At 41.8% G+C, this 24771-nt stretch overlaps 1 protein-coding gene across 1 annotated transcript; it reads left to right on the top strand.

The window, feature by feature from the left end:
• Window positions 1-4860: 4860 nt before the first annotated feature.
• nrsn1 (neurensin 1) lies at window positions 4861-6865 on the top strand (the record flags this gene model as incomplete). Its single annotated transcript, XM_083761182.1, has 5 exons — window positions 4861-4959; window positions 5093-5185; window positions 5408-5526; window positions 5991-6178; window positions 6762-6865. The coding sequence occupies 5 exons, from the start codon at window positions 4861-4863 to the stop codon at window positions 6863-6865; spliced, it is 603 nt and encodes a 200-aa protein (XP_083617308.1).
• Between the last annotated feature and the right edge of the window lie 17906 nt (window positions 6866-24771).

Raw genomic sequence — 24771 nt, 5'->3', positions numbered from 1 at the left:
CAAAGTAAAACATTCCAGCATGTGTCTCCACAGTAAGCTGAATAATAAAAAGTGTGAATAGAGTTTCTAGGTGAAAGTGATTTTTTGATGTGCCAAAATCTGCCATTGAGCCCCATGTTAAAAGTCTCAAATTTGAAAGCACTATATTTCTAAAACTATGACACCTTTCAAAGATTCCTTTTCAGGCAAACATGTCCACCGTAAGATGAACCTAAGTAGGCTAGAATGGGGTTGGTAGGTTTAAGTATGTAGGACTAGTAGCATGCCAAAGTTTGTGCTATTGCCATAGAGAATGCATTAGGCGTTTAAGTTAAATAACTCAGAAACTACAAAACATTTAAAAGTAAAACATTCCAGCATGTGTCTCCACAGTAAGCTGAATAATAAAAAGTGTGAATGGAGTTTCTAGGTGAAAGTGATTTTTTTATATGCCAAAATCTGCCATTGAGCCCCATGTTAAAAGTCTCAAATTTGAAAGCACTATAATAGGCTAGAATGGGTTGGTAGGTTTAAGTATGTAGGACTAGTAGCATGCCAAAGTTTGTGCTATTGCCATAGAGAATGCATTGGGCGTTTAAGTTAAATAACTCAGATACCTCCCTACTCTTCCCCTGCCTACTCCCCTACTCTCCCCGTGCCTGGATGCTCCTGCCCTATCCTCTCTCCCTGCCTGAGCCCCCCTACTCTTCTCCTACCTGACCCCTCCTTGCCTACTCTCCTCCTACCTGACCTCCCCCCCTACACTACCCCTGACTGAACTCCACCTACTCTCCTCCTACCTGACCCCACTACTCTCCTCCTACCTGCAGACCCTACTCTCCTCTCCTCCTAGCTGACGGTCCACCCACCTACCTGACCCGTACTCTCCCCATGCCTGCCCCCACTACTCTCCCCCTGCCTGACCACCTACTGATATCATCTGATTAATCCGCTGGGAAACACCTACTCTATGTGTTGGTGATTCGAACCAGCACCGCCTACTAGGAGTATGCCGGGTTTGAACCGGCACCCTTGTACTAGGTATACTACGGATATCATCTGACTTAACCGCTGGGCCACTTAACGGCACACAATCATGGTGAATTTCTGGGCTGCTTTAAAGTTGTCCTTCTGGAAATCAGTGTGAAAAGCAAAGTGTCACAATTATGACTAATGTGGGATTTGAACCCTGGACCTGGCTCGAAAGGACAGCCTCTCATCACATTGAGCTAACTGCTGGTTACTACAACATAGCTTTTCTGTGCTACTTGATGTTAGTGTGGAAAGCAAAGTGTCAGTAAAGACTGGGGTGGGATTGCACCCCGGACCTTTATTTACCCACCATCTCCCGGTCATGTGGCAGCGTTGTAAGTTGTAACACACTGAGCCACTGGTTCCAGACAATTCACACTGCTTTTTTGTTTGTTTTCTTCTTCTGAAATCGGTCTTGAAAGTAAACAATTAAGTGGGGTTTGAACCCACCATCTCCCGGTCATGTGGCAGCGTTGTAACACACTGAGCCACTTGTTCCAGACAATTTACACTGCTTTTTTGTTTGTTTTCTTCTTCTGAAATCGGTCTTGAAAGTAAAAATATGACTGGGGTTTGAACTCACCATCTCCCGATCATGTGGTAGCGATCTAACACACTGAGCCAATGTTTCCAGACAAATCACACTGCTTTTTTGTTTGTTTTGTTCTGGTACCATCTGGTAACCAATCTGGTACCAGACAACTAGGGTTAGGGTTGGGGTTAGATGATGGACAAGAAAGGAAACGGGTAACAATCAGTAGTGCAAAAAATAAAAAAAACAATAGTTTTTTGGGGTAAGCCAGACAGGAGAGCATTACAATAATCAAGCCTGCTGGTGATAAACAGTGAATGAGTTTTTCAGTATAATTTTGGGACAGAAATCTGGTACCAGACAACTCATACAGCTTATTTTTGGTTTTGTTCTTCTGGGAATCGGTCTTGAAAGTAAAGACTTCCCCTAGCGGTGGGTCCGGTACAAAAATAATTAACAGGCATCTGTCAAAGTTTCACAATGTAGGCCTACTGAAAAATATCTCTAATAAAGGAAGTTTGCTGGGTGTACATACACCCCTACACCAGTGTGCCTATTAGAGCACCAGGACCAGGCCGGCTTGAAGTGATGATGAGGTTTAGGGTTAGGGTTAGGGTTAGGTGATGGACAAGATGGAAGTGATGATGAATGATGATTTTAACTGACAAGAAAGGAAATGGTTAACAATCAGTAGTGCAAAAAAAACAAAGGCATAATCTTCCTTCTTTTTGTATACGGTGAGCGAGTCTTTTTCTGTCAAAATTTCCCTTATGCTATTGCTATAAACAATGTTCTTTATTGGAATTGGCAAGAAGGTACTGGCATTTGTATTCACGTATACAGCATGTGCCACTGCCACAGATATTCTCTGCAGCCTTCAATAGCTCTGTAGACCTTATGCCACATTGCCGGTTGATTAATGCAGAGTAGGCCACCACTGTGCGAATGTCGCTCCTTACTCGTTATTAGCGGCAGAGAGTGTTGTGGGATTAATGGCACTGCTGTCATTTCCAGTAATGATCCGTTGTCCCCTGTGGACCACACACACCATTTACAGACCCATTCTAACAGTTCCCCCCATGTGCACATCCTGTCGGGTACAATAGGCACCTGTATAACATGTGGAGTATTGAAAGGACTGCAGGCAGTTTTGGCAGAAGGAACACCCCTGGGGAGAGTAAGCTCTAATGTCTCCTGGCTATTGGGGGGATGGAAACCAGGTGTTGCTCGTGATGTCATAGTACAGGTCCAGCTGGAGCCACTACAGGGTGGACTGATCTAACCTACAGTGTCACTGCCTTTCTTTGCTGCTCCTCCTTTATTGCTTATAAGCACAGCTTGCCGTGGCTCTAAGAGTTTAGTGCGCAGCTTAGCAGACTTGCTCCCAGGGAGGGATTCTTTTTCCAGTTGATGGCAAACCCTAACTGTGTCAGGTGATGCATCAGTTGGACAGTGTGTAGAACATGGCCCACTCTGGATGAAGCCATAAGAATTAAGTCAATGTCGTACAAGTAAGAAATGTCCCATTTCTGTGTGCCACAGTGGTTCTGTGTCCACACATTGTGAGAAGGTGCCAGTGCACTGGCATATAGTGAGTGTATAGTCTATGGTACTTCTAAGCTACTGTGTGAAAAGTGGAACTTCATGTGTAGTATGTGGAGACCTCTAACACTGAAAGTAAGCACATTTCAGGTCTTAAGTGGTGAACCAGTTGGGCCAGTTCCAATAGCGTCTATACAGGCTAGCATTAACATGTGGAATGGTTTCTGCATTCTGCAATATGTATAATATATGTACAGTCCAGACAAGGCCATATATCTCTGGTTTTCATGGAAAAGAATATAAAAGACTAAAAGAAGGCTAAAGCGGAGAGAGTACCCTGACTCCCTTCCTCCGGCAAATAGGGTGGAATGTAACTGAACTGGAGCAAATAGACCACATGTAGTGTAGCGTTTGGAACAAACACAGCACCAGTTCTAATGATTTGCTCTCAGGGAGCGGGCAGCCAGCAGGAAGCTGGCCAGAGAGTTGTCGCTTGTGTATTTTCTTGGACCTGCATGGCCAACACTGAGAGGAAGCAGCAGTGGGGGAGACATTGTCCCGCTGCTTCATTTAAACACGTTTACCACCCTCTGTCACTGCATGTGTTATACGGACATTTAAACACACGTTCACAACCCTCTGTCACTGCCCATGCATGTGAGTTTAAACTGTCACAGGGCAGGTGTTTTGAATCTCCATAGTGACAAATCTCTTTTTGTGCTGGTGGTTACTGTGGAGAGGAAATTGTACTATGGGGAAGCATAGTTTTGTTTAAATAGTCAGTGCTATATGGGCCTATTACCCAGGCCACTAGATAATGATAATTGGATATTATTGTTATATATCCTTTGTTTGTCTGTTTTTCCAACTATACATTTTTGTGTTAAAAGGCTGTATTAATCTCAACATATCCAACAACTCTTAGAACTGCCTATAGTCTCACCATGTTTTTTTTTTTTTTGACCTTTTTTTGAGACCTCAGGAACACAATGGTTTGGATTGGACAACTAATGGAGAAATGATTCCAGCCAGAGAATTGGTCAAGAGTATAGCCTGGCTCCAGCCCCTGAATCGTTATCATGAAAATTCAGGCTGAGTGCCAGGCTAATAGATCAAGAGAGGACATGTTAATTTCCAGTGCAGGGATGTATTATTACATAAGGAGGAAGATTTATTTTTGCATACTGTAAATATCTACAGTACCTGTAAGTGTACCTGGATCTGATAGTACTACTTGTTGGTTGGTTGGTAGGCCTACGAATCTTTCAATCATTATAGTTGCAGAAGTCTGTTAAGGCATGCTCCTATCACCAATGATAGGAGCATGCAAAACGGCTTTCATACAATCAAAATGAAAATATGAATTTTTCTAAACACTTAAAAAAAATGCTTCGGAACAATAATGCTGAGCTGCTCGAGTCAGCATTGTGATGTCAGAACCTCATTGTGATGTCAGAACAGGCCAGCTCCATATGGTTTGATGAGGTCAGATCAACATATGAAATGAATTCTATAGTGGCCAACCAGGTGTTGCTTTCATGCACTTCAGTCTATATGGCACTCTTTTATCCCATGCAAAAGCTTTGACCGTGTGGTTGCGTGCATGTGCGTGTGTGTGTGTGTGTGTGTGTGTGTGTGTGTGTGTGTGTGTGTGTGTGTGTGTGTGTGTGTGTGCGTGCGTGCGTGCGTGTGTGCGTGCGTGCGTGCGTGCGTGCGTGCGTGCGTGCGTGCGTGCGTGCGTGCGTGCGTGCGTATCAGGTTGACGGTTGTGAAGGATGACTTCTTGCCCAGAGATCTGTGGGTCGGAGTATGCTGAGCAAGCCCAGGCCTCTGGGAGTTGCCAGCAGTACGGAGTCCGCTCATACCTACACCAGGTAGAACGCACAGCCACACGCTCCTACCTACATCTATGTAGAACACAGACACACATTCACAATGGCATTACAGGGACAGTTCTTACACCTAAGACTAAAACAAAGTCAACTGTTTCTACATGTTTTAACCCAGTTCTATGAGGAGTGCACAGCCTCCATCTGGGAACGTGATGAAGATTATCAGATTCAGAGATCGCCTAGCCGGTGGAGATCGTTACTCTGGAAGGTGAGCTCAGACATTTGGCTTGCTCCAACAATACTGAAAAGTTCCCTGCAAGAATCCTCACCATTTTTATTTTAGAAAATCAGCCAACAAATAAGACTTTATTCTTTTGTACATTGCCACAATCAAGCCTATTACTGTAGGGTGGGTGTTTTGAAAGCATCTTAAGACTGGCTCCTCCACTTCAACGTTATGCTATTCTCCCCTGTTTCCTCTCCCCTCCAGGTCTGCCTTGCGTTTGGTACCCTGATCCTATTTGCAGGCCTCATTGTTCTCCTGGTGGGCTACGCCACCTCCGCCAGGATTGAGGCCTTCGGAGAGGATGACCTCCTTTTTGTTGACAGGTATCATCTTGACATCTCAACAAAGAGTAAAATATGTTTTATTGCATGGAGCATAAAAAAAGGAATATAGAAAAATATATGTAAGCTCAGGAACACTGAAATGGCATCATTGGGCACATGGTATTATAGTATAGAGAGCAATGCATGTATACTAAGTAGTAGGATATACAGTAGATCATGTTTACATTACTGTGATGGCTGGTTTTCAGATGTTACTGAAAGCAAGGGAGCAATTTCTTTCATGTTCAGAAATGTTGATTGTGCAGTACAAGATTCCGGGAAATTCTGTGATGTTCTTAACAATAATATTTATCACTTTCAACCCATCCCTATTGTGAGCATGTCAAAAATGTATGAACATTTCCCGCAACAATTGAAAATGACAAAAACAGCAGAAGCTTGAGATTTCACGATTTTAAGTCGCTAATATACAGTACTAAAACAAATGTCATCTCCATACCCAGCCATGCTGTCAGATTCAACCGTGCCCTGGATGTCTGCAAGCTGACAGGCGCTGTGTTGTTCTGTGTGGGAGGAACATCCATGGCTGTGGGTCTCCTACTGTCTGCCTTTGCCAAGAGCTACTCCAAAGAAGAACTATACCTCCAGCAGAAGTTTAAAGAGAGGCTGGCGGATCGCCAGGCAACAGTCGGTAAGGTTTCTTCTACCAACTGTATTATTATTTTAAGTGCCAATGAATTGTAAAGGCTTGGTTGTACAGTTACAGTATGATTGTCAGGTGGTGTGTATCCATGTTGTGATGTGGGTGTGGATGAGGACACTGTTGTATGATGGCTAGCTTCAGGCAAAATTATACATGTATGCTCTATATATACTGCCCAATATAGATAATGCCTGGTGGTTATACTGTACATACATTTATATTGTACAGTACTGTACTATCTGTATGGATCTTTAGCCATAGTAAAACAGTTACTAACATGGTGCTATGGAAATGATACTGACCACAATACTGATCAAAATACTGGCCATGGCACTGACACGATACTGATACTTTTTGGCTTTTTGATAGTTTTATCCCACGATTTTGCAACCCATTTTTTCACCCAGTGTCAATTATCCCCAGTGGGAATCGAACCCAGGACCTTCTAGTTGTGAGGCGACAGCACTACCGACACTGACCATGACACTAACCATGATACTGACAAGATACTGACATCATTCTGACATCATATTGACATGATACAACTCAATTATGTGCTGAAATCTTTCAGGAAACCCCATAACAAGAGCGCCGACCCCCGGTGAAGGAAAGGTGCCCGTCACTCTATCCAAAGTCCAGAACATCCAACCGGTCAACATAAAATCTGAAACCTGACAACTGTTCAGATGAAAGGATCAAGTGAAGAATTGTGTACTGTATGTGCATTGTGTGTGTGTGTGTGTGTGTGTGTGTGTGTGTGCGTGTGCGTGTGCGTGTGCGTGTGCGTGTGCGTGTGTGTGTGCGTGTGTGTGTGTGTGTGTGCGTGCGTGCGTGTGTTTGTGTGTGTGTGTGTGTGTGTGTGCACGCACGCACGCACAATGTACTGTACAGTATGTATGAAGCCATATTTGTGTTCTCTTATTTGAAAGGTCAGCTTACATGATTGATCATCTTGATCATCTTCACATGCTTTGAAAAGGATACTACATCTTTTTGTGTAGACCTATGTTTTCAAAATACAAGTAAGACGCGCAAACGCGTGAAGCGAACGCAGCTTGTGTGTGTGTGGTTGTGTGTGTGCGTGTGTGTGTGTGTGTGTGTGTGTGTGTGTGTGTGTGTGTGTGCGCGTGCGCGTGTGCGTGTGCGTGTGCGTGTGCGTGTGCGTGTGTGTGTGTGTGTGTGTGTGTGTGTGTGTGCTACAGCTGCGCCCTGTGTGTGTGTGTGTGCTACAGCTGCGCCCTCTGGTGGCGGGCGGGTGGTGTAACAGTGGGACAGACACACAGACACACACACAGACACACAGACATTCAGCCCTTGCTGTCATAGTAAGTGGCTCACTGCGTTCGCAATCAAAGCCCAATGCTACGTTTATCTGAAAACTTAGCATTCAACAACTACTAAAAATATACAAACTGCAGTTGCTGACTGATTGTATATGCATTGTCATGGTAGCTTTTACATCCACAGATTGTCCGTCGTAAATCAGTTTCGCTTTGCGTGCGTGCGTGCGTGCGCATGTGTGCTCTTGTCAATAACGTGATTAGTTATCACTGGAGATGAGTCATTGAAGTAGATTCGAATGGATGTGAAGGGCACATTTCATCATGTTATCTCCTGTCTACTTTAGGCTGCAGCCTTGTCTTCTTGTCTTCTTGTCTTCTTGCATTCAGTAAATCACCAGAAAGGATCAATAGGCCTACCAAGCAAACTGGCAAAGAGAAGCTGCACAGAGTAAACTAGACAGAAAGATAAAGTCAATGTGTTTCAGCACTCAACCACAACATAAATCTAGCATTCCTGTGAATTTCCCCTATTATGACATGCACAGAATGCCATGGTTCATGTTGTTAAGTTGTCCTCGGCCGTGTCCTGTGAAAATAATCATTCTGCAACATTCTGCATACATGATTTAAGTAGTTAAACGGACCCAACAAGCACGGTCAGGACCTGGACGAATTATTGACGTCTCTATTGGGGCCAGATCAAGTCAAACCAAGACTAGTCAGATCTGGCCCAGAATTCATCCCTGGATGAATCAGAGAGGCCAGATCAACTTAAGTCATATCATAGCTAGTCAGATCCGGCCCAGAATAAGCAAAATTATTTCAATTGGTGAAGACGTCCTGGAAATGACGTAAAGATCATCCCATTATGGGCTGTAATCTGGCCCATATTGGGCCGGAGGACGTTATCATAACGTCATCATGACGTCAGCCTGCTGCATGGTCAACAGTACTGTAACAAGACAGCATAACAGCCCCACTGTGGTCTAAAGGTGGCACTAGTATTTGATACAGTGCCATACAGTAAGTGTTAGTGTAGGGTGTTAGGTACTGTAACCTGACAGAGGTGAAGATACGTAGCACACTTTGAGCTTTCCAGTGACACCATATCTGCTATTTCGGACATTTTAATAATTTAAGATCTGGGCATAGAATTGCTATACATTGTCCGTGTTTTGTTTCCCCTCTCTCTCTTTATTCTAGTTTAAATATTTTGTTCATTATCTTAAATGCTATTCTTTCACCCCCAATTTAGTGCAAATGTGTACAGTATATAGTCCCTGTCACTGCCATCCCCTACTTGCTGGTCTTGGGGAGGTATACTGTACCATTATGTGTCTGATACAGTCACCTGCCGTTTTTGTTTTTTTTAACTGCAAGAAGTTTCACTGGGACGGCGGCCCGGAAACACTGGCGTACAGAATTCAAGCACAGCTGCTTAAATGATTTCGAGAATCTATGTGATCATGTAAAATTACCTTTCATGCCATCCCCATCCACTCTCCTCCTCTGCCTTCTTTTACTTTTTGTGAGTGATGTAATTTGAACACTAATAAATGATGTCTCATAGACTACATAAATAACAAATCTATAACCACCAGATCAAACATATTGTATTAAACGATGGAGGTTAAAAAAAAAAAAAAACGACAAAAAACACTTTGTTAGAAACATACCAGAAGACATACCAGATAAGTTACTACAAACTCTCAAATGTAGTCAGAGTGGTCAGTGGGTGGGTGATAATGTGTTGAGTAATAGTGCTACTGTATATTGTGAATAACAAGTTTGTTTTCATCGTTTATGATTTGATGGTTTAAAGGTGATGAACCCAGTTGTAAATATTTTACACATCTGTTGATATTAGCAAATGATGTGTGGATTGAGGTGATGCATTTTACGGAACAAAAATATCAAAGGAATCTTGCTGGCAAAACCACCGCCACATTATTGGCTCAAAATGTGACCGGTGTATCTACAGTATGCTTTGAGCTAATGTCTTCAAGTTGATTTGCTGTAAAATGGATATGTGTTGCGTTCTTTATTCAACGCCAGAGCACAATGATGCAAGGCTCCCCTGGAGGTGAAGTCAAAGCTGTAGTCCTGTATTGCAGCGGTTCCCAACCTTCTGGCTTAGGGCCCACTTGAAAATCTCAAAAGGGTTTGCAAGGGGCCCCCCATCTGACCACTTAAATGTTCAGAGATGTTTATTTTAATAATCAATCAGTCAACTGTGTTCCAGCTTGGATCCATGGAATAATACGTTTACAATACATTAAGTTACTATTTATTGGTATTACAAGTAAAAGAATACAATGACATTAAGTTTTCTTTTTTGTTTTGTTGTGTTTTGTTTTTACATTATTTCTTTACATTAATGTTATATAATCATTAAAATCCTAGTGAGTTCCCATAGGGTACCACTTGCAATATCCTCACAGCCCATAGGTTGGGAATCACTGCTGTATTGTTTGCAAAGGACAAAGGGGCAGTATAAAATGCCTTCACCTGGCGAAACTGGGACACTTGATGTTTCCCTATTGTGACACAAAGTTGCGCAGGGATTTGTATGTTCTACTACTGCATAGCAAACCTTACAGAAACATGTTTTAGGAGTAGTTGACCTCACTTCCATATTATTTCACTTTCAAGGGCCACTTAAAGGGATAGTTCAACGTTCGATTACTCACCCCATGGAAACTTGAATTATGATTATTTTTGTGTTTGTTTTCGTGACATTCCTAAGCCAATGCGTTTGATGGGCAGCAGTAGTTCCCTAGGAATGCGACTGAAACAAAGAATGATCCATTAATTCACGTCTCCATGGGGTGAGTAATCGGGGAAAAATAGTAATTTTGGGGGGTGACTATCACTTTAATCAATGGATTCTAATAAATATAAATGAATATACATTTTATTGATTCAGATAGGAAAGAGAACAAATACTATATCAATGTCTATATATGTCTATTTTTCAAAGAACACAATTAAAAAAAGGAATATTCTGTGGCTCATTAATGTGTGGAATTTATTAATTTATTTGTTTTATTTTCATAATTTCTTCACATAATTGTTACAGTAGCCAACATTGTGAAAAACCATTACACCGTTGGACCAATCGGTGTGCGGCGTGAAACTGCATGCACACTCTCTGGAGACCAGAGCAGAACCTCTGCCCCAAAACACATTATCTCTATAGCATGTGATCAATATTTTCCAATTTTTCAGATTCCATCCTGATTGGCAAAGATTAACTTTCAAAGTTTGCAAAAGTGACCCGTTTTGAATAAAATGCCCTAGATTTTTCAAATCTGCATCACGGTGGCGCTATAACAGAATAATAATAATTCGTAATTTTTCCATTGGTTATAGCTTGGATTATTCCGCAACTCCCCAAATATTCCTTACATTTTGTTGTTTTTGTTTGTTTTTTTCCCAACTTTGCTGGCCCACAATAAGCTACCTGGCCTGGCGGAGACCAAAAACGTGCTTCTCAGAGAACATTTTTCTAATTACATTATGAGTTTCTATACAATTGGTCCAGTTTGGTTGACTAACTGGTCGACTAACTGGGTCGACTAACTGGGTCGACTAACTGGTCGACTAAATGGTCGACTAACTGGTCGACCAGTTAGTTAGTCGACCAGTTAGTCGACCAGTTAGTCGACCAGTTAGTCAGTTAGTCGACCAGTTAGTCAGTTAGTTAGTTAGTCGACCCGGTTAGTCGACCAGTTAGTCGACCAGTTAGTCGACCAGTTAGTCGACCAGTTAGTCAGTTAGTCAGTTAGTCGACCAGTTAGTTGACCAGTTACTGTAGTCGACCAGTTAGTACTTAGTCGACCACTTAGTCGACCAGTTAGTCGACCAGTTAGTCAGTTAGTCGACTAGTTAGTCGACTAGTCAGTCGACTAGTCAGTCGACCAGTCAGTCGACCAGTCAGTCGACCAGTTAGTCGACCAGTTAGTCGTTTGTTAAGTCTGCTTAAAAAGTATTAATAAGAGCTATATGAATGAATTATAACAACATTGGATCCTTTGGAACATATGTACATTTGACGTTTCCTCACAAGTAACAGTTTTGGTTTTGGACATACAAGGGTTCCAACCGACGGTGACACAAGGTTATAATGCACTAAACCTTGATTAGCTTACATAAGACCTGTTACTATAATCATTTATGGGAAGAGGAGCCGTGGGCTGTGCTATCGTGACCAGATTAGTACGCAAGCACACACACAGACACGCATGCACGCACGCATGCAGGCACGCACGCACGCATGCACTCACACAACACACACACACACACACACACACACACACACAGTGAGATGCAGTATAGGACAGGATAGATTATGCATCCAGAAATAGAACCTGAGAAGCAGGATGACTCACAGGTGAGGTACCCCCTCCTTCCTCTCTCTCTCTCTCTCGTGTTCCTTCTATTAAAGGGGACACTGAATCTCAATTTGAACCAATACATCATATAGAAGAGAGAGTGGAGCAGGGAAGGCATCATAACAAACAGAATAAACAGAATTAGACCGCACATACTCATTGCCACGTCTGTCTGTGGGTGTATGTTATAGGTGTTTTTAGAAAAAGAAAACACCATTTAATGGGTCAAAAGCCTTTGGCTGGTGGGTACTTTATCATGCCTGAAGCAATATGGTTTCATAAGCCTCTAGCACAGGGTGCAAACAAAATTACGGAGTTCAGTCTGGGTAAAATGGGTTAAGAAAGGAATGTGCTGTACATGCAGTATGTAGACAGATGGGCAAAAATCGAATAAATCAATGTACAGTAATCTGTTTTAAGGTAAAAAACAGTATGGGAATATTCGACTCAAAACTGAGGTCATAGTCTGAATAAATCTGACAGACCCTCAGTAGAAATAGTATTGCAGGTAGAGTAATCCTACCTACCTGTAGTCAAGAGAGATAGATGTTCTGCAAAGAAATCAGAAAAGTTACCTCATAATGTAAATTAGTTTACATTATTTATCTCCTTAATGTTCTGGACGTGTGAGCCAGTGGTGACGTCAGAAATGGAATATGGGGTGGGTCCCTTGGCAAGGCAGAGTGTACACTCTACACTGATAAAAATAAATAAAATGTAAAATGTTTGAAATGATGTCACTGTAAAGAATAAAAGACAAACTGGAATCATTTAGTATATTTTGTCCTTTATGTGTTGTTAGTTGTAACAAATATGCATAAAGTATGAAGCAGTACTTAAAGTTGTAGATTGAAATGTTTAACTGCCATTAACCCAAGCTGTCTGTCTACCATATTATACATACAAAAACACAATTCTAAAATATATACCAAGCATAATCACAAGGTTGAAGACAAATATAAATAAATTTGCTTACATTATGAGTTTCTATACAATTGGTTAAGTAACCCAAGCTGTCTGTCTACCCAACTTTAGAGGTCATACTAATTATGGTTGTGTTTAGTGAGTGAAACAGTGGAAATGGAAGTACAATTATTGTACTTCCATTTCCCCTGTGTCACTCACACTACCCACACTCACAGTGCATATTGACACAATAAGGCAGCTTAATAGAGCTTAAATCTTAATTAAACGGCAGATTATAGGCTAATATTTGTTTTGTTGCTTCATACGCACCATCCATTAACATTCATCTGAAAGCTTTCAGAAAGTGGTGCTTTCCATGTGACATGTTAGCCATTTAATCAAAGCTATAATTTGCTCGCCACAGTGCGAAGCCCTTTCTTTTCTCATATTAGAATATATAAGGCCATCTAATAAAGTATTTCTTTAGTGTTTCATCTTGGATTATAGTAAATCCTTGCATTTGCTCTGCCACCTTAACCACTATATACTTTGTCGTACATCAGTAGCGAAAACAGCAGCTCTACAAGCTCACTTGTGCCATTTGTGATACATTGTGAGCTTGTAGATTTGCTATTTTGCCGAATGTTCACCTATTTTAGCCAAATGCTCATCTATTTAAGCCGGATGTTTGTCTTATTTCCACTTATTTCTGTGATTAAGACGCCCAGAATAATTACACTAGGGTTCCTGTAATGTTTATTGCTAGTATAATTGCTATTCTCGACTCCACTCAACCATGCTCTTCACTTCCTTTCTCCACCTCTCTCTTCCCTGGGTTGCTCAACTGTTTTCTGGTATGTGTTGCTCTCCTCATCATTCATTTGATCTCTGTTCACTTTGGCATGTTCTGAAGTCTCCCTTTTCTTTCCTCCGACCCCTTTACTGACCTTCCTCCGCTATACCCCGTTCACTTCTCCATTCACCTCTCTCTCCACTTCTTGTGACCCTCCTTTGGCACCCTCTCTTTCTAATCTTTCTTCACTTTTGACCTCAGTTTCTTCCTTGCTACCGCCCCTACCATTCTTCTCTAGGGGTTCACCGCCGTTTCTGTTCTTTTACTCTTTACCATCCGCATCTGTGCCGTTGCCTCTCTCGTTCTCTTTTATGCTATCTTGGTCTTTTTCCTCCTTTCCACTGGTTTTGTCTCTCTCCTGTTTGGCATCCTGGCCTTCGTCAGTACTGTTGCTGCTTGTTCCTTGTTCTACCTCCTCCTCTATCTGCTCCCCCTCCTTAGCCTCCTGTTGAACCTCCTCATGTACCTCTGCCTCCTCCTTAGCTTCCTCTTTAACCTTTTCCTTCTCCTTAGTCTCCTGCGTAACCTCCTCCTGTTTAACGGCCTCCCCGTCCTTCTCCCCTCCTCCATTCACCGAGCTAGGCCCTGATATCTCTCCTTCCTCTGATGTCTGGCTTGGCGCCTGGATTTCCTCCTGCTCCTCTTTGATGGAAGAGGTGTCTTCTGCGTTGGTGTCGGTGTCCTCAGCAGCCGTGACCTTCTCCTCCGTCTTTTCGACATTCTTCATGGCTGCAGCTTTCTGTAATGCACATACAGTGCCACAGAACTTAATTCACTTCATATTGCATTAGATACACAAGTTAACTGGATTATTTCACATGACCTACTGTATGCATTGCAGGAATCTGTGTGTGTGTGTGTGTGTGTGTGTGTGTGTGTGTGTGTGTGTGTGTGTGTGTGTGTGTGTGTGTGTGTGTGTGTGTGTGTGTGTGTGTGTGTGTGTGTGTGTGTGTGTGTGTGTGTGTGTGTGTGTGTGTCTGTCTGTCTGTCTGTCTGTCTGTCTGTCTGTCTGTCTGTCCCAGGCATAACTCGAGCACAGTCTGAGCGATTGACTTTAAACTTGCCCGCGATGACCCAGGGATGGTTTGTGCCGAGTTGGAATTTGCTTGAACTGGTGGCTGTTTGAAACCAATAAAACATGCATGTCTGTATCTGTCTGTCGGCTGCGCTGATGAGGACACAACACATTTCTATGGGGGGAGAAGCCCAACCTATCAGCTTCACGGATTGGCCGAGCTTTGAGTCACGCTTGTGCCACTACACAATAAGTGCAAAACATGTGTCTGTCTGTCAGTGTTTCTATTACAACCATTAACAATGAATTGAAAAAGAAAACACATTGTGGTGTAGTTTAGGTTAGCTTAAAGATAATTTGTATTGTATACTGTTATTGTATACTGTTTTTTACTAGACAGCATGAAGGAGAAAAATAAATACATATGGCAGATGACACAAACACACTTTGAACCCTCAGTCTGAACATGTATGCCATTGTCTGAACTGGGCATACACCAGTGGGTAGTAGTTATAATGTCACCTCTTCATCTGGAGAGTCTTGAGGAGACTTGTGCTCAGCGTCTGCATCATTAACCTTTGATTCATCATCTGCCAACAGAGGAGAGAGAGACATAAGTGTTATCGCGGTGCACTGTGAATGATGGGAAACGCAAGGTGTCACCCTGCGGCGGTCTTGGCAAGTCGACAGAACCACTATCGCACAGAAGTCTTACTGTGAATTCCCATCTCAATGTGCGATATGGTGGCTTGTCTCGGCCAGCGATGCTCAATCTGTTTCAAGGATCCACAGTTTAATCAGCATTAAGTCACCTGACCTCCATTTATTGTTTCTTTGTCTCTTCACTGTAAAATCCTGTGTTCCTTTAACTCTGAAAGTGTATAAATGGAAACAAATTGACCCTTATCGTATATTGATTTGAGAGTTATTGTTAACCGATTTGTTTAACAATTAACTAACTAACAAACCAACAAACCAAAAAACAACTATAGGAACTAACTACAGTAACTACTCTGTACTCTATCAATCCTACTATCAGTAATTCCGCTAGAGAGTAGAGACCCCTCAAGGACCCGTGGATTCTAGGCCAACTGAAGTAAAATATAGAGGAATTGAACAATGGTGTTCAGATAATGTGCCACAGGTTTGAACAAGGTCAAGATGAGAATGACACGCTAAAGGTAAGACGGTGGAAGGTAGTGATATAATTTACAGAAATGTCTCATGCATTTCATTGTAATGTATGACATGATTACAATATGATATATTACCCATACTGTGTGAGGCACATAAAGACAAAGCAAGTTCTACTTCAACAAACATAGAACAACAGTGACACCTGGTGGTATAAAATGAAATGCACCCAACCAGGTTTATTCAAGTAAACAACTTCCCCTGACAATGGAGGTGAAGCAGAGATAGGTATTCACAATCTTTTTAAGCTTTAAGGTAACTGATCATAATGATAAAATTCCATGGTAAAGATAAACTACATTTGTAAGCTCAAACGACCCAACCGTATCATCATTATCGTAACATTCATTATATATTTAAATATGAAAGTAATACACAATAAGTGTTAATTTATCAAGGCTGTAACACATTGATTCCGCACGCACGCACGCACACACACACACACACACACACACACACACACACACACACACACACACACACACACACACACACACACACACACACACACACACACACACACACACACACACACACACACACACACAATGCAATCAGCAAATCACAGACAAATACCCACACACCCTTCAGGGGTACAAGTAACAGCGTCTTCGCCATATTTGGTGGCTAGTGGCTACCAATAGTAGAAGAGATTGGACAGAATTTTGCAAGCCGTTTAGCTGCTTTTTTGGCATCCCAAGTTGTTGGAAGCCTCTTACAACCAAACTATGTACACACACGCGCACACACACACACACACACACACACACACACACACACACACACACACACACACACACACACACACACACACACACACACACACACACACACACACACACACACACACACACACACACACACACACACACACACACACACACACACACACACACACAAATCAGTCCATTCAATCTTTTACATTTCCGTGCTAGCAATGCATCCTGGCAGTGATGCTATAAAACTGGGCAAGTACCTTAGGTTGTCATGAGATTACAATCTGAAATTCTCTTCCAGACAAATTAGAGCCTTTGGCAGCTGAACATATCCAATCATCTATCTGTGTTTTCATAGCCTTCTGCCCTTCTCATATCATCACCTCATAAGGTAGCTTAAAATACTGTAGGCCAGTGGCAACTTTTTAATTTCAAGGACCCCCAATTTACTATGCATATTAATTAGGCCACGGACGCCCATAACACTGAGTGTACAAAATACTAATGGAACCGTAAGGGCATTGGTTTCCAAATGGACACTCAGTGTTCAGACCTGTAAGGGTCCAATTGGTTCCTCACTATTATCATTTAACCTTCAGGGGGTTCCTGGAGGCTCCCATTTTGAGAACCGTAGACCAGTGGTTCTGAAAGTGGGGTCCGAGGACCTCCAGGGGTCCTTGAGGGAATTCCAGGGGGTCCCCAGCTAAATTATAGTTTGATAGTTAACTCTGAGAGTGTACATTTGGAACATTCTCAGAGTTAAATCAACATTGATTTTACAATATAAAGTGTGGTCCCAGAGATAGGAATGCCATTAACTGGGGGGTCCGTAGCCTAATGCATGTCAAACTGTGTGTCCTGGAAATTAAACGTGTTGAGAATCACTGCTAGATCCGTAAAAATCTTCTCTTATGGGGGTCCTTGGCTATATATATTTTCTAATGGAGGTCCTTGGCATATATTTTCTAATGGGGGTCCTTGGCATATATTTTCTAATGGGGGTCCTTGGCATATATTTTCTAATGGGGGTCCGCGGGCATGAAAAAGTTTGGGAACCACTATAGACCATAGAGCACCGAAGTCCTGACGTAACTCGCTCATCCCGACGATTCCCCTGGTTCGCGGAAGTAATTTCTCTATGGAGAATAACATGGGGTGATCTTAATATCGTCTACTATAAGCGTTGTGGTCCAAAAATAAACAAGCTGTCTCTGCGTTATTGTTAGGGAGTTGTCTCTGTATCGTTTGCAACAGTCAGTCACTCATATATGATACAGTCTGCTTCTAGCGAAAATCTAACTAATTCAGCAGCAGTAGCATTAGCGTTTTCTCTCAGTCAGTTGATTCTTCATATCCATATGAGTGAAGCGGCCGGGGTGACATGTTTATTTTTCAAACACAGTTGTTATATGAGGCGATCTAAAATCGCCTCAATGGGGATTTCAATGCAACTAAACAAATACATGAACCTGGGGACTGACGCCCTCTACTGAAAGTGACGTCAGACTTCGGTGCTCTATAGTAGAGCAGGAAAAATAAAACACAGTCACACTGATTAAAATCTGTCTACAGAAGAATCCAATCAAACCCCTGCAGAATGAATAGACCACCATGTGAGACATTTATAAGTAATCCTATAGCCCTCTGTGTCTAAACTAAAGCCTTGGTATAAAACAGCGGTCTGAGAAGTCCTGCTGAAGCTTGGTAACAGCGACTTGTTCACTTCGATTGAGACAATCAAATCAGCCAAGCGGGTTGGTTGAAGTGCAAAATGAATACCAGGGTTTTCAGCTTTCACAAGCACAACTGAATCAGGAGGCATGGAGTAATTACCCATAATAATTAAGCATTATAAGAGGAATACAACTATACGCTCTGATAAACAACACAATTACACACCTGTTTTTAAACACCGGCTGAGATGAAATTTGCAATCATATAGGGCGACGAGAGCCAGGATAGAAAGAGAGAGAGAGAGAGAGAGAGAGAGAGAGAGAGAGAGAGAGAGAGAGAGAGAGAGAGAGAGAGAGAGAAAGTGTAAATTAATGTCTTTAATAAGGGTTTCCCTTTTTCCTCACACCAGTTAAAGGAGAAATATTGCTCGGGTGAAGATTAGAAGAGTTTATGGAGACATTTAATGCATTTCAAATGCAAAACTGATTGAAGTTTAGCTGTGGGGGAGATGAAACGTTATGGTAATAATAACAGACTTCTTTAAGAATATTTTATGGAAATCTCCTGCATTCATTAACGGGGAGGCCATACGATTGACTGTAAGCAGAAAGCATCGGATGAGTTAATATGACTGTAAACATCTTAACGTGATTTGAGGCTGAGGCACTGGCTCATGAAAATGCTAAATCAAATTAAATACAATATTTAGAAAACACCCCTTCTTCCTTTTCATTAAATACACAAGATCCGGAGTCTGGCACTGAAAATGGCTGGAGACTTTGGGGTCTGTCTGTTTGGATTACACATACTGTAGATAGTCATACACACATGGCCATAAATATGACATCAAAGTGCTATATTTTATATATATATATATATATACAGTATATACTGTATATGTGTGTGTGTGTGTGTGTGTGTGTGTGTGTGTGTGTGTGTGTGTGTGTGTGTGTGTGTGTGTGTGTGTGTGTGTGTGTGTGTGTGTGTGTGAGGGTGTGTGTGTGTGTGTGTGTGTGTGTGTGTGTGTGAATCTCAGTGTGGACTGTTGATATACTTAGCCTACAGTGTGTCAAATGATTTAGATGAATGGGAATTGCTATCATTTGGATGAAAATCACACTTGTGTTAAGTATGGGGCACTCTTATCATCATACATCACTCATTCTGTGTTACACAGACACACACAGCTGAGCATAGGAGGGGCTAGCGCCCCTCAAAATTACACCTGAGTCTCAAACTGTGCATTAATGTAAACTAGACCGGTGACCGGTTACTGACCGAGTTAGTAACCGGTAAAGCAGTAAAGTAAAGTCAGGTGTAATTAGCAACAGAGGAAACCAAGAGACACTAGACACAAAAAAAAAAAAGGTACACTATAATAAATCATGACAAAAACTGTTGTGATTTATTTTTACGACAAAAACAGTCAGATGTATTATGGTTTACCATTATTTTGTAGTTTTGAGTTTTGAATACACAAACATTGAAAATTTCCCATTTTGGTATATATTGTTAGGTATGCCCGTATGATGACCATGGATATGGATATGCTCTGAAAGTGTGAAAAACGTATTTTTCATTTCAGTAGGTCTTAAGGCTCAAGTACCTCTATTGATATAAACGTTTGCAAGGGCAAAACACTGAGTTTTTTACCAAAGCCAAAGCATCATATTTTACTTTTAACGGCCGCAGCTGGCCAGCCTAAGAAGTTGAAATCTGCATGCGGCCTCGTTGCGGCAGTATTTGTCAAACAGTTCTTCTATTACCGTAACATATGCAGAGCTTGTCCAATACCTTCAGTAATTACATGCACACCGGGAGACCTGAATGCATACTGCACCAGGTAACATTATGTGAAAGCGACTCCATTAAATATTTATGGATAAACCAACATCGGATATTATAACGGCAACAACCCCCTGTGGTTTGTTAGTGTCCGACTAAAGCCTGCATCTACATAATGCTGTCAACAAACTGCCATTGCCACCTTTTTCTTTTCCGGTCACAGTAGAGATAGATTCACTTTTATTTTTCTCACTGCAGAAACTAATGGGGAAAATGTCAATGATACAGGTACAACACTGACTCTATATTCAGCGTGTTCATTTCATCTCTGTTATTGGTTCACAACAAGGCTTTCTGACTACAGTATAGGCCATCAGGGGTTTCCAAACTGTTCCATGTCAAGGACCCACAAGCCTCTATTGCTTGCAGCACGGCCCACACTGAGGATTTTGCAGTGTAGATTGGGGTCCCAGAGGTTTAAATATCAAACTGGGGCCCTTGAAATAAAAAAATAAAAAAAACGTTTAGAATCATTGGACTATATCAGAATGGATGAGCTTAATGTCATCCAAACGAAAGAGGTTATAGCTTAATTTAAATAAAGCTTTCCTCATGTAATCCCTGTGGCATTGAACAGGTATGCTGTCAGCTATGATTCCAGTGAAAATGCAACGCTGTTCCTTTTTTTATCATGTTAAGCATAAATTATACTTCATCGACCACATCACTTCATGAGGAGATTAGAAGAGTTTATGTAGACATATTGTGCAGTACATGATGATATTATATAGACATTGAAAATCATTTGAAAAGCGGTTATTTTCAGTGAGCGACGCACCGAAGAGAAACAAATAGCTTTAGTCCTTTCATAGTGTTGGTGTTGTGGGCCACCTTGTGATCGGTCATAGCGTTGCATTCTTGAAAACACTGACTGGTCCAAAATGCGAAACAAGTAGATCCACATGGAAACAGCATGGCTTTCATGGGTCAATGGGTTTCACCCTGATCTGAGCCCCTTTGACTTCCATTGTAAAATGTATGATACATAATTCAATAATTAGGCAGGCAGGCCAGGCCAGGCCAGGCCAGGCAAGACGGACGGACGGACGGACGGACGGACGGACGCACGCACGCACGCACGCACGCACGCACGCACGCACGCACGCACGCACGCACGCACACACGCACACACACACACACACACACACACACACACACACACACACACACATACACACACACACAGGCCAATGCTCTTATGGACCACTAGCCTCCTGCAGAGCCACACACCATAAAAGACCCTGGGTGAGATAATGGCGTGCAGAAAGGCCTTTTTCTTCAATGTACAGGAAACCTGAATGGGTCAACGTCAGCAAAACCAGGTTGTCAATAAATTCCTTCTGCTGCAGTGGGGCCATGAACAGGTTTATGGTCAGAGGAGAGATGTTGATTTAGACAGCTGATGTCTATGGTGGCTCATTGCCAGCTGGGAAAGCCTATGGTAGTTAATGTTTAGAGTGAGATGCTGATGGCACCATAGGGACTAGTACAGGTGTAGTTGAGCTGTTCCTGTTATTCCATTGTTCTAAGAAATAATCAATGAACTAGGCTCACAGTGCTCAGATACTGTACATTATTAGAAATCTGAGGATGTTGGGATGTTTCTTTCTTTTTTGCTCAGCACTCTGCAGTGCACAGCATAATAACAGATAATCTTGCTTTCTCTTTTATCTGCATGGACAATTATCAAAGCTACCTCATTGTTCACATGTTCACATGTGGAATATGGGGTCTTAGCATGTGTAAGGAGTCGGACATACTAACAACACAATGTTATACACAATATAATAATAATATAATATACAGTATATATGAGAGATAAATGTTGCTTTACTCCTGCACATTAATACTGCACATCTGCATTTAGAATGTGTGTAAACGTGGTTAATATGGTCTAAAGTCTGAACAAGACATTTTCAATCTCCTCTGATTAATTCAGCTGTGTTAAACACAGTAAACACTAAAGTCTTTACTTACAACATAATGCATTTATATCACCCCTCCAAACACCCTCAGTATATCAACATATATTGCTTATTTACACCCAGTTGGTTCACCCACTCAGCACATGGCTAAGTTATGATGGAGTGTAAAACAGCAAGGGCAATAACTCTAAGCAGTAAATATGAAATGTTGCCACTCAGCAGTGGACCACATTCACTGACCAGGGTCTTGTTAAAACATTTAATAACAACATGGCCAATCACCAGCAAATACGCTGCAACAGAGGCGCTGTGGTTGTTGTTTTTTTCTCTCTTTTTTGCTGGGGGTTTACAATGTAATACAACATAAGAGGACCCAGCCCACCTATATGGATGCTTTCATTCTGTAAACAATAATACTGTTTACTGTGTCACTGTCTCCTGAGTATTACAACATTGTGAACATCCTTTTTGCAACTGTTGTCCAGGGAAATGACAGAAAGAACTATCAGAGAAACGGCTGTCTTTTCGCTGAATGTTTGCCCCAGAATAGGGATTCCAGTGTTCATGTGGTTAATTCTAATTCATATTATTTAAGTTTGATGATGGTGCAAGGCTCATCACATACTGTGTCTCCAACAGAATGTTAAAACAGTCTTCTACTACTACACTTTCTACAGTGAAATGTGGGAACTGGAGACTTTGGTGTCTTGCTGTCTTTCTCTCACCATCTGTCTTTGTGGGTTGACAAAGATACATATCGAGAGGCCATGTAGGCAGTAGAAACACAGAATGCAGTATGAATGAACCCAATACTGTAACAACACCACCATCTGTATCTAGGCATTTAGCATACTCTCTTAGCCAAAGCGACTTACAATGAATTTAAACAGATACATCGAATGCAGAGAGAAAGTGTAGTGCCTCAGTAAACCAAGAACCTTTCAGTCTAAACAATTACCAGATACTATTATGCTTTGATATACTTTGAATGATGCATTTGAAGCCTAATTTTAATATACTCTGCGTGACTGTTGCTCAATGCTCATTGAAAATAACTGTTCCAATGGTCACGTTTTCAGTTGAAAACAGTGAGCAATACATAATATGACCATACAACAAAATATAGCCATTACTCTTTATATGTAGGGAGTCATTGTGAAGCAGGCATGTATAATGAGCCACCTTTCAAACCATGACATGATAAGCAGGGAACAGGCATCCCAGCCTGATGAACTGAGAGAAAACTACCCGCTGGGACCCCATTTAATTCCGTTACCATAGCATGAGTGCATATAATGAACAGCAGATAGGAAAGCCTCAACTTTCAGGTATTACTGCTTTGTTCTACTTAGTGAGCTCAGCTCAAGTTCTGCCGAGGGTAAGGCCCGAAGGGGAAAAGCCTGTCATAAAAAGTGTTATGTTTGTACTGTACTATATGTGTATGTAACATATTAAATTAATACAAATAAATTGACTTGTCGACAAATGTCAAAGATGTCTTCATAGAAAGCTTTAGGCTACAAAGCAAAAAGAGGGGGAAAAAAGAAAAGAAAGGCATGTGAAGAAAAACCTAAAAGAAACCATGAATGGCTCTATCTACCACTCAAACATGTGATAGTTATAAACTATAGTTCAACTGAGAGATGGAACTAGCCATCATTCAACGGCTCCAATCAGATCAAACGTCACCTTGTCTGCGCCCCTTTAAAAGGGCGTCTCCACCTTCCCTTTCTTACTTGTGCTATCCGTTCAGGTACCCTCCACCTCCCCGACACCGCCCAGCAGCAGGCTCCACCAGGTTAGCCCCAGGGGGCAGGCTCAAGAGCCCCCTGCCTTCACCAGGCAGGATCCGCGCTGAGGCTCTGGCCCGTCCCCCACGGGGCTTACGCCAAAGCTCCTCCGCCATGCCGCGCACCAGTCATTTCATCCTGTCATTGCAGTTCTGTCATTCTTGTTCATCATGTCATTCTTGTTTATCATGTCATTCATTCAACCCAGCTCCATCCTTGTAAACAACTCTCTCCCGCAATAAATCAGGCCTACATCCTCCGCATTGTGTAATCTCTTAACAGTTGAAATATAATATAATTATTATTTTTAGAAGACTGTAGAATGCACCAAAGGTCATGGCAGATAAAGCCTCTCTGAAAACACAAGTGGCAAGTGCATAATGCAAAGTGCATAACAATTATCCACAGAAGTCGTTCAAAGTTTTAGTTCCAATACACAGAACTATTTAAGTGAGCGTTCTTTTGATTGCACACATTTGACCTTCGTCTCAAGAAGAAATAATGTAAGCTCTCAGAATGTTACCATCATAATAATGCTACCAAGTGAATACAATTATTCACCTCATGTTCCAAGGGGCCAAAAGACCTTGATGAATAACTCAACACATTTCCTTTTCTCCCAGTAGTGAAATTGCTTGTGTAGAGACACATAGCCCTGGCCTTGTAAGCATTGACTGCCACTCAAAGAAGTGCAGGAATAATAGCATTGCAGACAGTGAAGCAAAGTACTGTAATATTCATAAAGGTCATGGGTTCAGCTACATTTTCTCAAATTTAAAAAAGGAAATGGTGGAGAGTACTCCATACAGGGATTTATCTACACATTTTTGGGAGACCGACTCAACACAGGACACAGTCCTCAGGTCATCTTCAATGCGTGTGAAGTTGGTCTCAAGATATGTGAACTACAGACGGACACACAGAGATGGACTGACAGAGATTCTGCACATCTATAGTAGGATACCACTAAGATGCCCTGAGGGCGA

This window comes from Protomyctophum parallelum (genome assembly GCF_964188405.1).
Source record: "Protomyctophum parallelum genome assembly, chromosome: 3".
NCBI lineage: Eukaryota > Metazoa > Chordata > Actinopteri > Myctophiformes > Myctophidae > Protomyctophum > Protomyctophum parallelum.
This window is presented reverse-complemented; position numbering and strand designations above follow the sequence as displayed.